The sequence below is a fragment of the Podarcis tiliguerta genome, assembly GCF_965153285.1.
Source record: "Podarcis tiliguerta genome assembly, chromosome: 11".
Lineage (NCBI taxonomy): Eukaryota > Metazoa > Chordata > Lepidosauria > Squamata > Lacertidae > Podarcis > Podarcis tiliguerta.
The window spans coordinates 44,391,460-44,404,158 of record NC_139544.1 but is presented as its reverse complement, the minus strand read 5'-3'; the positions used below and the strand labels follow the sequence as shown (position 1 = coordinate 44,404,158).

General features: G+C 47.8%; 1 protein-coding gene across 5 annotated transcripts in view; it reads left to right on the top strand.

Moving 5' to 3' along the window:
- The window catches only part of GHR (growth hormone receptor), a 105,140-nt gene that overhangs the window by 87,569 nt on the left and 4,872 nt on the right, over nt 1-12,699 (top strand). For all 5 annotated transcript variants that reach the window (XR_014502790.1, XM_083402905.1, XM_083402903.1 and 2 more), the window contains exons 4-8: nt 143-300; nt 2,433-2,611; nt 5,484-5,649; nt 6,577-6,667; nt 12,293-12,362. Coding sequence is in view for 4 of the 5 variants with exons in the window: in XM_083402905.1 (XP_083259031.1) it covers nt 143-300; nt 2,433-2,611; nt 5,484-5,649; nt 6,577-6,667; nt 12,293-12,362 (664 nt within the window). In the remaining variant the exon portion in view is untranslated. The remainder of the gene's footprint in view (nt 1-142; nt 301-2,432; nt 2,612-5,483; nt 5,650-6,576; nt 6,668-12,292; nt 12,363-12,699) is intronic.

The following is a 12,699-nucleotide window of genomic DNA, read 5'->3' as shown; positions in this document are numbered from 1 at the left end:
ATCTTCTGCTTTATAGCCTTTTATCAATCAATCAGTCTGCTCCAAACCCTATGTAGCCACTCTTTTCCCTAAAAGGGGTGGGGAGGAGAAGATGCTCATAATATCCTAATTTTTTCACAGTTCTTTCTTCCTATCCTTCTAGGCTGGGCGAATGGAAAGAATGTCCTGATTATGTAACCGAAGGTGAAAACAGCTGTTACTTCAACAAAACCTACACCTCCATTTGGGTTCCATATTGTGTCAGGCTGGTTAATGGAAGCAAGGTGTATGACGAATTATGTTTCCGCGTGGAGGACCTAGGTATGTTTCCGCTACGTGCTTCCATTGCAGCCTTGTAACCAAAGGTTAATTTGCATATTAGTTTGAAGCAGCTCCTGGCCCTACCATTAGGCAGAAGTAGGCATGTTGCTTCAGGAAGCTGATTTTGAGCATCGCGTAAGGGCAGCTGTTTTATTGAATTTCTTGTTATTTTAGTTATTAGAACTTTGGGATCTGGGGATGGGAGTCATACTCCAAAACATCTAGAAGGCACCAGCTTGTCACAGTACTCCAGATGAGATACAACTGCAGCATACATCACCATGGCCAGATTCAGCATGGTTTGCCACAGTGGCCCTAGTTAAGCAAAAGTATACCTGGGAATCCAGATCTAGGCATTCTCTCAAATCTTAAACCTGACTCTTTCAGGGGTGTACAGTCCGGTTCAAGACTAGTCGAACTCTTATTCACTGATACGTCTTTCTACTGACCAGGAGCTCCTCTGGCTTGTCCGGGATGTTCAGATGATCCCTTCGCACATTCACTGAAGACCTGTAAACGGGTTAGGGTTTAGTTCATGGGTCAGCAAACCTTTTCAGCAGGGGGCAGGTCCACTGTCCCTCAGACCTTGTGGGGGGATGGATTACCGGTATATATATTTGGGGGGGGGGGAATGAATGAATTCCTATGCCCCACAAATAACCCAGAGATGCATTTTAAATAAAAGCACACATTCTATTCATGTAAAAACACCAGGTAGGCCCCACAAATAACCCAGAGATGCATTTTAAATAAAAGCACACATTCTACTCATGTAAAAACATGCTGATTCCTGGACCGTCCGTGGGCCAGATTTAGAAGGCGATTGGGCCAGATGTGGCCCCCGGGCCTTAGTTTACCTACCCATGGTTTAGTCCATTGGCCACATCCATAAATATGTACCTGCGTAGGCAGTCTCTTTTGAAGATCCCACTTGCAAGAAGAAGATCCTGTGTACAGGCACCTGTACTTACATAGGGGCCAGTGTTTGAAATTAGCCAGATCCCAGGTGCATTACGCACCTGGCTATTGACCACTTGTGACCAAGTGAAGATGCCTGAGCACCAGGAGGTGCATGCCTGGGGAACATTGGATCTTGACTGTTTTCACACCCTGATACCACACAGTGGCGTAGCGTGGGGGGTGCAGGGGGGGCCGGCCGCACCGGGCGCAACATCTGGGGGCGCGCGCTCGCACTCGCAGCTCTCTGCCCCTACCTGGCTCACTCACTCTCTCTCACTGCAGTGCTGGCTGTGCGAATCCGATCCGAGCCGCCGGGTCGCCGCCCACTGTGGAGGGGAGGGTGCCAGGCGTGCAGTGTGGTGCGGAGAGAGAGCGAGGGACTATCTGGGGGAGGGACAGTGCAGCGGGGGGGGGGGCGCAAATTACTTGCCTTGCCCCGGGTGCTGACAACCCACGCTACGCCACTGATACCACATCCTGTAGAATTCTATCAGTTATCTGCACAGTCTGGAAACAAAATGCTTCTTTAGTGCAGAAACAGTGAACGACGTTATAGTTAATTGTTGTAGCTTGTCTTCACTTGCCCCACCCCACTGCCCCTCTCACAGTTGTGAAAAATATCCCTACGTTATTGAATGGTCCGTTTGACCATTAAGAAAAAGAGGTAGGAATAAGCCAATATATACGTGGACTGTCCCTGAATAAAGTAGCTTTTCTTCTTTAGGTTCTCAAATTTCTTATCTTTGGTTGTCATCTGAACTAGCCAGATTTTTAACATGAGAATCGATCACTGTCAGTCCATCATTTGAAAAATAAAACTTTAGCGCCATCTTTCCCCCAAATGGCAACTAGACATTCTGTTTTGGCAACTGCAACCTTGGTTTAAGGAGCCATTTGGTGCCTAGTTTAAATATCTTAAGTTTCTAACACTGCGTAGGGCCCTTTGACGCTTACACTGAACAAGTGTCCATTGGGGGGATAGGGCCAGCAGCCACCTCAGCATTGGGCTAGCAGTCAGAGGAATGGTCCTACTCACTAATACATGCATTCTGTGGACCTACTGGGAATGCTTTGTTTTTTTTAAAAAAGGCACTCCTTTCTGTCATTGGATATTGGGAAATTTCAAAAAATGATCTTTACTCGTTGGGGTAAAAATGTGTTTTAATTCACAGTCATACCAGACCCTCCCATCGAACTCAACTGGACTGTTCTGAACGCCAGCCCAATAGGCATCTATACCGATATCCAGGTCACCTGGAAGCCTCCACCTTCCGCAGACGTTCGGAATGGATGGATCACCCTCCACTACCAGCTGCAGTACAAAGAAGTCAATGAGACAGAGTGGAAGAAGGTATGTGTACTAGGAGCAAGCCCCAGAGAATGTCAGGTTTTGGGGGTGGCTAACCCCTGATCCAAGGGACACGGGTGGTGCTGTGGGTTAAACCACAGAGCCTAGGACTTGCCGATTAGAAGGTCGGCAGTTCGAATCCCCGCAACGGGGTAAGCTCCCGTTGCTCGGTCCCTGCTCCTGCCAAACTAGCAGTTCAAAGTGCAAGTAGATAAATAGGTACCACTCCGGCGGGAAGGTAAACGGTGTTTCCGTGCGCTGCTCTGGTTTGCCAGAAGCGGCTTAGTCATGCTAGCCACATGACCCGGAAGCTGTACGCCGGCACCCTCAGCCCATAAAGAGAAATGAGCGCCACAACCCCAGAATTGGTCACAACTGGACCTAATGGTCAGGGGTCCCTTTACCTTTACCTTTTAACCCCTGATCCAGCCCCTGAAGTGTAACCCCTGAAGACCGCTTGAGAATTGGGTGGAAGCAGGGGTACAAAAAAAAAAAAGGAATGGAAACCCTCTGACTAAATTGGGGCTCTGCACAGTGGAGTAGATGATGTATGTTTCTGCTGTGCTGAGATTGGCTCTGGAGCTGCAAGTTCAGATCCTACCAGAATTCCACGTTTGTGCCCTCGGCTGGGTGGGTGCGCGCACATGTGTGCAAAAGTGTGGCCTGGCCATTTCTTTTGCCACACACACACTTCTTTGGCCACCAGCATGTGGCCCTTGGAGTACAGTGTGGCCCCTGGACCGAAAAAGGTTAACCACTGTAGCCAGCTGTGGATCAGTGTCGCCCCTTGATCCAAGGACAACACATCACTAACTGGAGTTTTCAACAGTGTCTAGTTTCTGCAGATTTGACATCGTTCATTTACTCGGTTATGGCAAAGGATGCAGACAATGGTGCTGCCTAACAGAGCAGGATGAAAACACACACATAAAGAATAAATAAACCCAACACTTGTTCCATTAGGGGCGCATCGGAAGATGGCTGACAATAACATCTCTCTGCCCCACACGAGGTAATTAGGAGGCTGTGATGGGAGTAAATAGCCTCCCTACCCCCCCCAAGGTTGTGGGGGGGGGCTGCCCTTGCCTGCTGTGCCCTACACCACCTCCAAATTTGTGGGGATGGGGGCACTAGGCAGAAGACCCTCCTGTGGATCTCGGCGCTCCTGGACGCTGTCTCTGATCCGCGCCTCTAGCTGCAATAACTTCAAAAGAAACAATTAGGAGGAAGCGAATGCACATATTTCAAGGAAGGAGGGGGAGTAAAGACTGCTAACTGAAGAGATCTCTGATAAACAAGACGGGTCGGAGGAACAAGAATAAATCATGAGATCACCAAGGCTTGGTATGGCAAAGGGACTGGATGGGGGGGGGGGGAACTTTCATTTCTTTCCTCTATGTGATTAAACAAGAATCCCCCCCCCCCAAGTCAGAAATGCCGTTTTAATGACTTAAGCTGTGGATTTATGTCTGTGTGGAGATAATTTTCTAACCAAAGCATGTTTCAAGAAGATTGTGGAAAGTATAAGAGCTTTGGAATGACGCAGTTAAAAATACCGTGTCCATGTTGGCAAGTTCTGTCGGAGGACTTAAGTCTGGGAGGAGGAACAGAGCTGTTTTTATATTATGGGTGAGACTCCTCAGAGGGACTTAAGAGCGACAGATCAGATTAATGATGGAAAGAGCGGTGTTATTTATGAAAGCGATGATATATGGAAACCATCTTGATATGAGGATTGGATGAACGGAAAAATTCACACAGGATTATAATTGGTGTTTATCTGCTTAAGGAGATTATCAGAAGAGATCATAAAGAAAAAAAGGAAAAAAATATACGAACAAGATGAGATGTGGAAATAGCAAGATAAGACTGGATAGAATTATGAACATTATTTGGACTGATTTGGATATTAACGCAGTAGCAAGAAGATGATCGGAATCCCCCTTCCGAACTTGAAATATGGGTCCCCTCAACAAAAAAATAAAATTTGGCTTTGTAAAAATTATTTAAAAAACCAACACTTGTTAAGGAAAGCTTATTTAAACCCTAAGACTGCAATCCAGGCCTAACACATCTTGGAATAAGCCTCACTGAGTTCAGTAGGGCTTACCTCTGAGTAGATGTGATTAAGATTGCACTGCAAATGTTGGCACGTCTTATCTACATTGAACTTTCAGTGAAATAGGTAAGTTCCCCTTAATTGTTTTGTCCCAACAGCTTTCCTATATTATTGATTCTCCGTGTAGTTGTTAATATTTTCTTCTTTGTGTTGCAATAATTGCTCATCTACTCCCTGCATTGCCTCTTATTTTAAACGGTCGTGGGTGGTTTTAATTGCAGCCTCTTCAATCTCAGCTGGGCTTTAATGCGTTTCTAATGCATTATTCAAGAAAACATTTGACTTTAAAATTATTAACGATTTGTTTTGAGATGTAAATTTATTTCAGTCCATTGTCTCCTTTTTTTAATTGCAGCATATTAACTGAAGATTATGGCCCTTATTAATTCTTTAAATCAGATTCAAGTTGTGTACCATTCAATGCCTTTTCAAACCCAGTCCATAATATTAATAATAGCCATTACTGGAATGAACTCCCCTGAATTCAGTGCTGCTTACACCTGACTGCTGAACTCCCTCAGGAGGTTGTGGACTCTGCTTCAAGCAGAGGTTGGATAGCCATCTGTCATGGATGCTTTACCTGAGATTCCTGCATCGCAGGGGGTTGAACTAGATGACCCGAGGGGTCCCTTCCAACTCTACAGTTCTGTGAATCTGTAATTCTAAGACCCCTCCCCCCATAAGTGTTTTGCTTATGAGCAAAGAGCAGCCTTTCTCGTAAGACTGCTCAGAAAACCGCTCCGTTTATTTTTCCAGCTGGAGCCAAAGGCCGCCACGATGTTTCCTGTATATTCTTTGAAGACGTGCCGTGATTACGAGATACGAGTCCGGGCGCAAGGGGTTTCTGAAATGTATGGGGACTTCAGTGACACCCTCTACGTATCTTTTGACTCCGCAGGCCAGGTGCCATGCGTTGACGAAGGTAAGTGGGGTGGGAAAGAGATCTTATTTGAAATATCTCCACTTCATGCCCGACTTCTATGCCCTGGCCTCACTGCAGACATGATATGCGTGCCAGGGTGGGCTTCTGCAGCACCCCTCAGGCTCCAAAGTCTGCCACACACCACAAAACAAATACCGTACTTTTCTGTGTATAAGACTGGGGTTTTTTCTTTAAAAGTTACGCTAAAAAGTGGGGGTCGTGTTATACATGGATAGTGCATAGGGTGGACGTTTGATTGGTTGCTGCCACTGCTGTCAGCAGCTATTGGGCGTGTTATTGGTTGCTGCGTCAATGGCTGGTGTTGATTGGCTGACGCTGCAGCAATTGGGTGGGCGATTGGCAGCTTCTCCCGGAGAGAGGACAGAGGCACATTTAGTGACGCATGCGGGTGACTGATTTTTGGCAATCCCTCTTTAAAAAAGCTCAACAACTCTGTGCCAAATCCCCCCCCCCCCATTTTCTTAAATTTGAGTCCCCAAAAATAGGGGGCGTTTTATACATGGAAAATACAGTATATGTGGGTTTCTCTTGTTAGGATATTTCCGCCATTTTAGGCGGAAATATCCTAACATCCTCCCTCTTTCCGTGTAACCTATAGTACCTGTGGTTCAACCCAATTGCAACCTCTGTACATAAACCTTAAGTTGTTCTCTGTTAACAACCTTAGACAACAGATCAGCGAAAGCAAGTCAAGGCTTTTCGTTGCCACGGCAGAGAAGGAAAAGGGGAAGGATGTTAGGATATTTCCGCCTAAAATCTCTCTCTCGCTCTCTTTCTCTCTCTCTCTCTCGCTCTCTCTCTCTGTGTGTGTGTGTGTGTGTGTATCAGCATGAGATCATCAAAGAATATTAAAGAGTACCCAAATAACTGAAACAACTCACAGTTCTTGCTTCTTTCTTGTTTCAGAATTCTCATTTCCTTGGCCTATAGTGTTTGCCTTTGTTACGTTTGGCGTAATGGTGATGTTAACTGCGCTGGTCTTTTCTAAACAGAAGAAGTAAGTTATTTGCTAGATTGCACATGACAATGTGTCATGCTTTGAACAACCAGTTGCCCTAAACCTTCTCCCATGCTTCAGTAAAAATGGATCCAATGTTGGTCCTCTTCAAGGTAGTAGGCCCATTAAAATGAACGGACATGAGTAACATAGGTCCATTCATTCCAGTGAACCTACTCTGGACCACATTCAGCCCCTCAGGCCTAAGGATCCCTGCCGCTGGATTCGACTGCTAGTTGTCTGTTTTGCACTGACAGAAAGCTCATGTGAACATTCTGTTCATGTTACATCCTATAACGTTGGAGCCACAACCTCATGTCAGTCATAGCTCGTGCATCTCATGTGAATTCATGACTGATGTCACGCAAACTGCCTGCTCACATCAGCTTTGGCCAATGGCTCACTGTTGTATTAAACTGTTAATACAGACAGACCACTGAGAAAATCCATTCCCAGTTTCTATAACGTTCCGTGACACGGGTACACAAAACTCCTCAAGGCAACAGTTTAAAAAGCAGTGGTTCCAGAAAAAGCAAGAGGAAGCATGGCTCAAGCCATACTGAAGGAGAGAACCTTTTCATGTTAGTATGTGTTTTGTTTTTTTTAAAAAAAGGGAGCAGTTACTTCCAGATTTGGCTTTACTCCAAAGCGAACTCAGCAACGAAATCAGCATTAGTGGGGATAAAAAGGCTTGCAGTCTAATTCTCTGGATGCAGCGATCCCAGTACAGTACACATGATGTTAAAGGCATCTTTGAATTTCATATGTAGGGTGTGGGGCTTTTAAACTGCATATATCATCAGCTGGGAGACTGATAGTTATTCGGATTGCAGCAGGCATGGAAGTGTGATATGGCACTATGAGGGGATACCCTTCCAATGCAAATATTAACTTCCATGGAGGGATTTTCCCCAGGATCACTGCAGGGGAGAAAGAGTTACCGTATTTTTCGCCCTATAGGACGCACTTTTTCCCCTCCAAAAATGAAGGGGAAATGTGTGTGCGTCCTATGGGGCGAATGCAGGCTTTCGCAGAAGCCTGGAGAGTGAGAGGCGTCGGTGCGCACCGACACCTCTTGCTCTCCAGGCTCCAGGAAGCTATCCGCAAGCCTTGCGCACCTGGGGGGAGTTCCCCTGGGCGCGCAAGGCTTGCGGGCGGCAGCCTGCAGCGCGGAACACGGGGCGCCCTTCGGAGGACTCCCCGTGCTTCGCGCAAGTGCCAGCAAGCCTCGCGCACCGGGGGAGAACTCCCCCCCAGCGCGCAAGGCTTGCGGGCGGCAGCCTGCAGCGCGGAACACGGGGCGCCCTTCGGAGGACGCCCCGTGCTTCGTGCAAGTGCCGGCAAGCCTCGCGCACCGGGGGAGAACTCCCCCCCGGCGCGCAAGGCTTGCGGGCGGCAGCCTGCAGCGCGGAACACGGGGCGCCCTTCGGAGGACGCCCCGTGCTTCGCGCAAGTGCCGGCAAGCCTCGCGCACCGGGGGAGAACTCCCCCCCGGCGCGCAAGGCTTGCGGGCGGCAGCCTGCAGCGCGGAACACGGGGCGCCCTTCGGAGGACGCCCCGTGCTTCGCGCAAGTGCCGGCAAGCCTCGCGCACCGGGGGAGAACTCCCCCCCGGCGCGCAAGGCTTGCGGGCGGCAGCCTGCAGCGCGGAACACGGGGCGCCCTTCGGAGGACGCCCCGTGCTTCGCGCAAGTGCCGGCAAGCCTCGCGCACCGGGGGAGAACTCCCCCCCGGCGCGCAAGGCTTGCGGGCGGCAGCCTGCAGCGCGGAACACGGGGCGCCCTTCGGAGGACGCCCCGTGCTTCGCGCAAGTGCCGGCAAGCCTCGCGCACCGGGGGAGAACTCCCCCCCGGCGCGCAAGGCTTGCGGGCGGCAGCCTGCAGCGCGGAACACGGGGCGCCCTTCGGAGGACGCCCCGTGCTTCGCGCAAGTGCCGGCAAGCCTCGCGCACCGGGGGAGAACTCCCCCCCGGCGCGCAAGGCTTGCGGGCAGCAGCCTGCAGCGCGGAACACGGGGCGCCCTTCGGAGGACGCCCCGTGCTTCGCGCAAGTGCCGGCAAGCCTCGCGCACCGGGGGAGAACTCCCCCCCGGCGCGCAAGGCTTGCGGGCGGCAGCCTGCAGCGCGGAACACGGGGCGCCCTTCGGAGGACGCCCCGTGCTTCGCGCAAGTGCCGGCAAGCCTCGCGCACCGGGGGAGAACTCCCCCCCGGCGCGCAAGGCTTGCGGGCGGCAGCCTGCAGCGCGGAACACGGGGCGCCCTTCGGAGGACGCCCCGTGCTTCGCGCAAGTGCCGGCAAGCCTCGCGCACCGGGGGAGAACTCCCCCCCGGCGCGCAAGGCTTGCGGGCGGCAGCCTGCAGCGCGGAACACGGGGCGCCCTTCGGAGGACGCCCCGTGCTTCGCGCAAGTGTCAGCAAGCCTCGCGCACCGGGGGAGAACTCCCCCCGGCGCGCAAGGCTTGCGGGCGGCAGCTGCCGCCCGGCGCATGGGGCGCCCTGCAGCAGAGCGCCCTGGCGCCAGGCAGACCTCGGCCAGCCCCACAAGGTCGGGGGACAGCGGGGAGGCGCAGCGCCGCCATCCCACTGTTCCCCGACCTGGTTTTGGGGGGGAAATAAAGGGAAAAATTTTTTTCCTTTATTTCCCCCCCAAAAAGTAGCTGCGTCCTATGGGACGGAGCGTCCTATGGGACGAAAAATACGGTAAATTCCTCCTTCTTCCTTCCTCCTCCCCCATTTATTTATTTCAGGTAATAACCAGTTGAGATGGAGGGGGTGGGGAAAACCAAAATCATTAGACACACTATGGTACATTAAGCTCTGATCTGCATGATTGTCACACACACACACAACACTAGATGGTATTTGCAATTTCTAAAAGCTGCATGCTAAATGCATTTAACATTGACATGTGCTTTGGGCTTTCACTGCAGAGGCATTATATGAAAAAGTGAATGTGACCATTGCACAGGTCTCCTTTTTTTACGAGGCCAGTCAACTGATTTTGGAATTGTAATTGAATAATTAAATGTCTTTCCTCCGATTATTTTATTGATTTGCATTCACATCCATTTGCATGCATCCATATCTAAATATCAGTGCTTCTGTGAAATACTGAAGGAAGATAACCTCTTTCACAGTTGTCCATGATCAAAAGATACCACTGAAGTGTCAGAAAGAAGGCCATCTCTCTGATGCTTTCTTTCTTTCTTATTCCTTGTTACAATAACACACCAGTACCAAAACAGCCTTAAATTATAAATGTGAGCCTTTGACAATCCTAGCACCTCACTGATCACCTTCACCACTCAGCCCATGAGCTGTCCAAATTTAGATTTGATCCCATCACTTAAAAGAGTTGGGAAAGAATTATCAGTTAAGGCTTTGGTCCACTCATCTAATTGATCAATTCTTGCAGTGTTCTGTCTGCACTGTTAATACAGGCTTCTTAAAAAGCAGAATATGAGGCTGTTTGCAGGATCTGCTAGCACGTAGAGCTAACTCTGGGGGAGGAAATTGAACAGCTCATGGGTTGAGTGGCAAAGATGATGTGCAATTGCTTCACCCTACAGTTTGTAACTCAACACACATTTCCCATGCTACTGGAAAGCTGTCAAAAGCTGAAGGACCAGAAGTATTTGTAAGGTGGATTGCACTCAGGGCTAGTAGTGTGTAGAGGCAATTGCCTTGTAGCTTCTGCCTATGCTTAATGCAACCCACATTCTCCACCCAACCTGCCTACTTACTGTGCCTAGTTGATAGTGTGAATTGGTCTTTAGTCAAGTTTATTGCAGGGTTGGGAGCCCAACTATTGCCATGGTTCTTGCCCTAGAGCAGAGGCAGCCAACATGGCGCCCTCCAGATCTTGCTGGACTACAACTCCCATAATCCCTGACCATTGGCCATGCCAGCTAGGATCTATGGGAATTGGGATCCAACAACATCTGGAAGGGACTACATTGGCCAGACTTTAAATCCCTGCTTAGCCATGAACTTAGTGTGTCATCCTGGCAACTCATCCTCAGTTTCTCATCTGTACAAAGGAACTGTTACTCGATGACAGAGTATTTATATCTGAGGGTTATCGGGCAATAAATCTGTCTGTGGTGTTACATCTGTGATAGCTGTGTTACCCATACATGTTGCCAGGTGACTGAGTGGATGAATCATAGAAATAAGAGGAACTTCCAAGGGCCTCCATATTTAACCTCCCAGTGAGGATTTTATCCCCGTTGGTTATATATAGTAAACAGATGTTCAAAACAGAACAAAAACAAGAGAAGGAAATTCACCCATCCTTGTATTTGACATCAGTTACTTGATTCAGAAAGTACTAAAGATGGCTTTTGAAATTCTCATATGCTGCAAATCACCCTTTGCTAAAGACCAGAATTCATGCTGACTTAATTCCCAATGATTTGTGCATGCCCCTTTTTTGCTGGCTTTCACTGAAGGCCAATGTCACTAGTGAAAAGAATTATATCCTCAACTGCAATCAACCCTTTATTTATAGGACTCTATGACCTCCTTTCCATTTCTCTCCAACATGTCTTTCGACTTTCGTAAGAAAGGCACTCTGCACAATATTGAGTAATCCCATCCTGGCCACATACCCAAATGCACATTGTTTTCCTAAAATGTTGCTAGATGTGGCATTTATTATTTCAGTCTCCCAGTTTCAAGACAAGAATCTTGCCGCCATTCATTCTCAAGTTATGCAAAATGAAAGGGCTGTATCATTTCAAACTGGGAGTGAGGGGTTCCATAATAATTTTGAATGCTTTCCCACTTAAGGCCCCTTGCTTTAGTAAACAGTATATCACCAAGAGGACTACACTGAGCCTTTTTCCTTTACACATGAAGGGTGCTTTATTTTGAAATACAGTTTAGAATGCAAACAACAAAACATGTGCATGCACACACTTACAAAAATGCAACAAGATCGCTAAAGGAATAAATAAATGAATTGATTACAATTCTTAGCATACCATGCTTACGGGACGACTTGCTCACTAGATACACAGACAGATGTGCGCACACATCTGTACTTGATTGGAATTTGATCAGAAATTTAAGGGGCTTCCACACAGGAAACCATAGTACCATTTTGTTTGCTTGCTTATTTGCTAAAATGTATACACTCCTTGGTTGTTGGTTTTGTTTTTTCTCAAGGCAGAGGAAAAGTGGAATATAAATGTAAGAAATAAAATAAAGAAGCATGGTTCTGGGGACTTAATTCTGGTCTAATGTGGAAAAATTCCTGGCAGTAATCAGCAACCGTATTCCAAAATCCTTCCCTATTAGATGCTCCCACCAAATGCAGGGATCGTTTTACTCAAGGGAAAGGCCAAAAATATAGCCCCCTATCGACAGACCGAAGTGGCGCAGTCCAGAATTCTGCAACTTCAGAATTCTGTATAACTTGCAGAAAAGCTCCTACAGAAGAAGTAAAAATGTACTTCAAACCCCAGTTTGGAATATTGTCAGGTTTGTGCAAATGCTACCCAAGTATTCAATAACATGTTACCAAAACACACATATTTGTTTTTATTATTCATGATATGCTTTTTTGTGTTTCTTCTGTAGCCACAAAAGGTTTCTTTGCATTAAAAGTTGCTATTTCTTTTCAAGGTTAAAGATACTGATTCTTCCTCCTGTTCCAGTTCCCAAAATTAAAGGAATCGATCCAGACCTCTTTAAGGTAATTTGTTGTGGGGACGCTATGGAAGAATGTTCAGAATGATCAGAGTAACTGACTATAGTGACACTAAACAGTCTAAAATGGTGTACTACCTAGGAAATTTGGTTGTGTGAAGGCTTTCTTGAGGATTGTGAGATCATGTCTTCCACTCTTGGCACAAGCACCAGTGCTGTAGGGAGAATACTATGAATACTATGGAAGTCAAATAGCAATACAATAAAATTTAGCATATAAGATTTAAAAGAAGAAATGAAGTCATAATTACAAATCATACAGCATATGGCACAGCACATTACAGTTGCTACAACAGGCAGAACAATGGTCCACCAAGACCCTA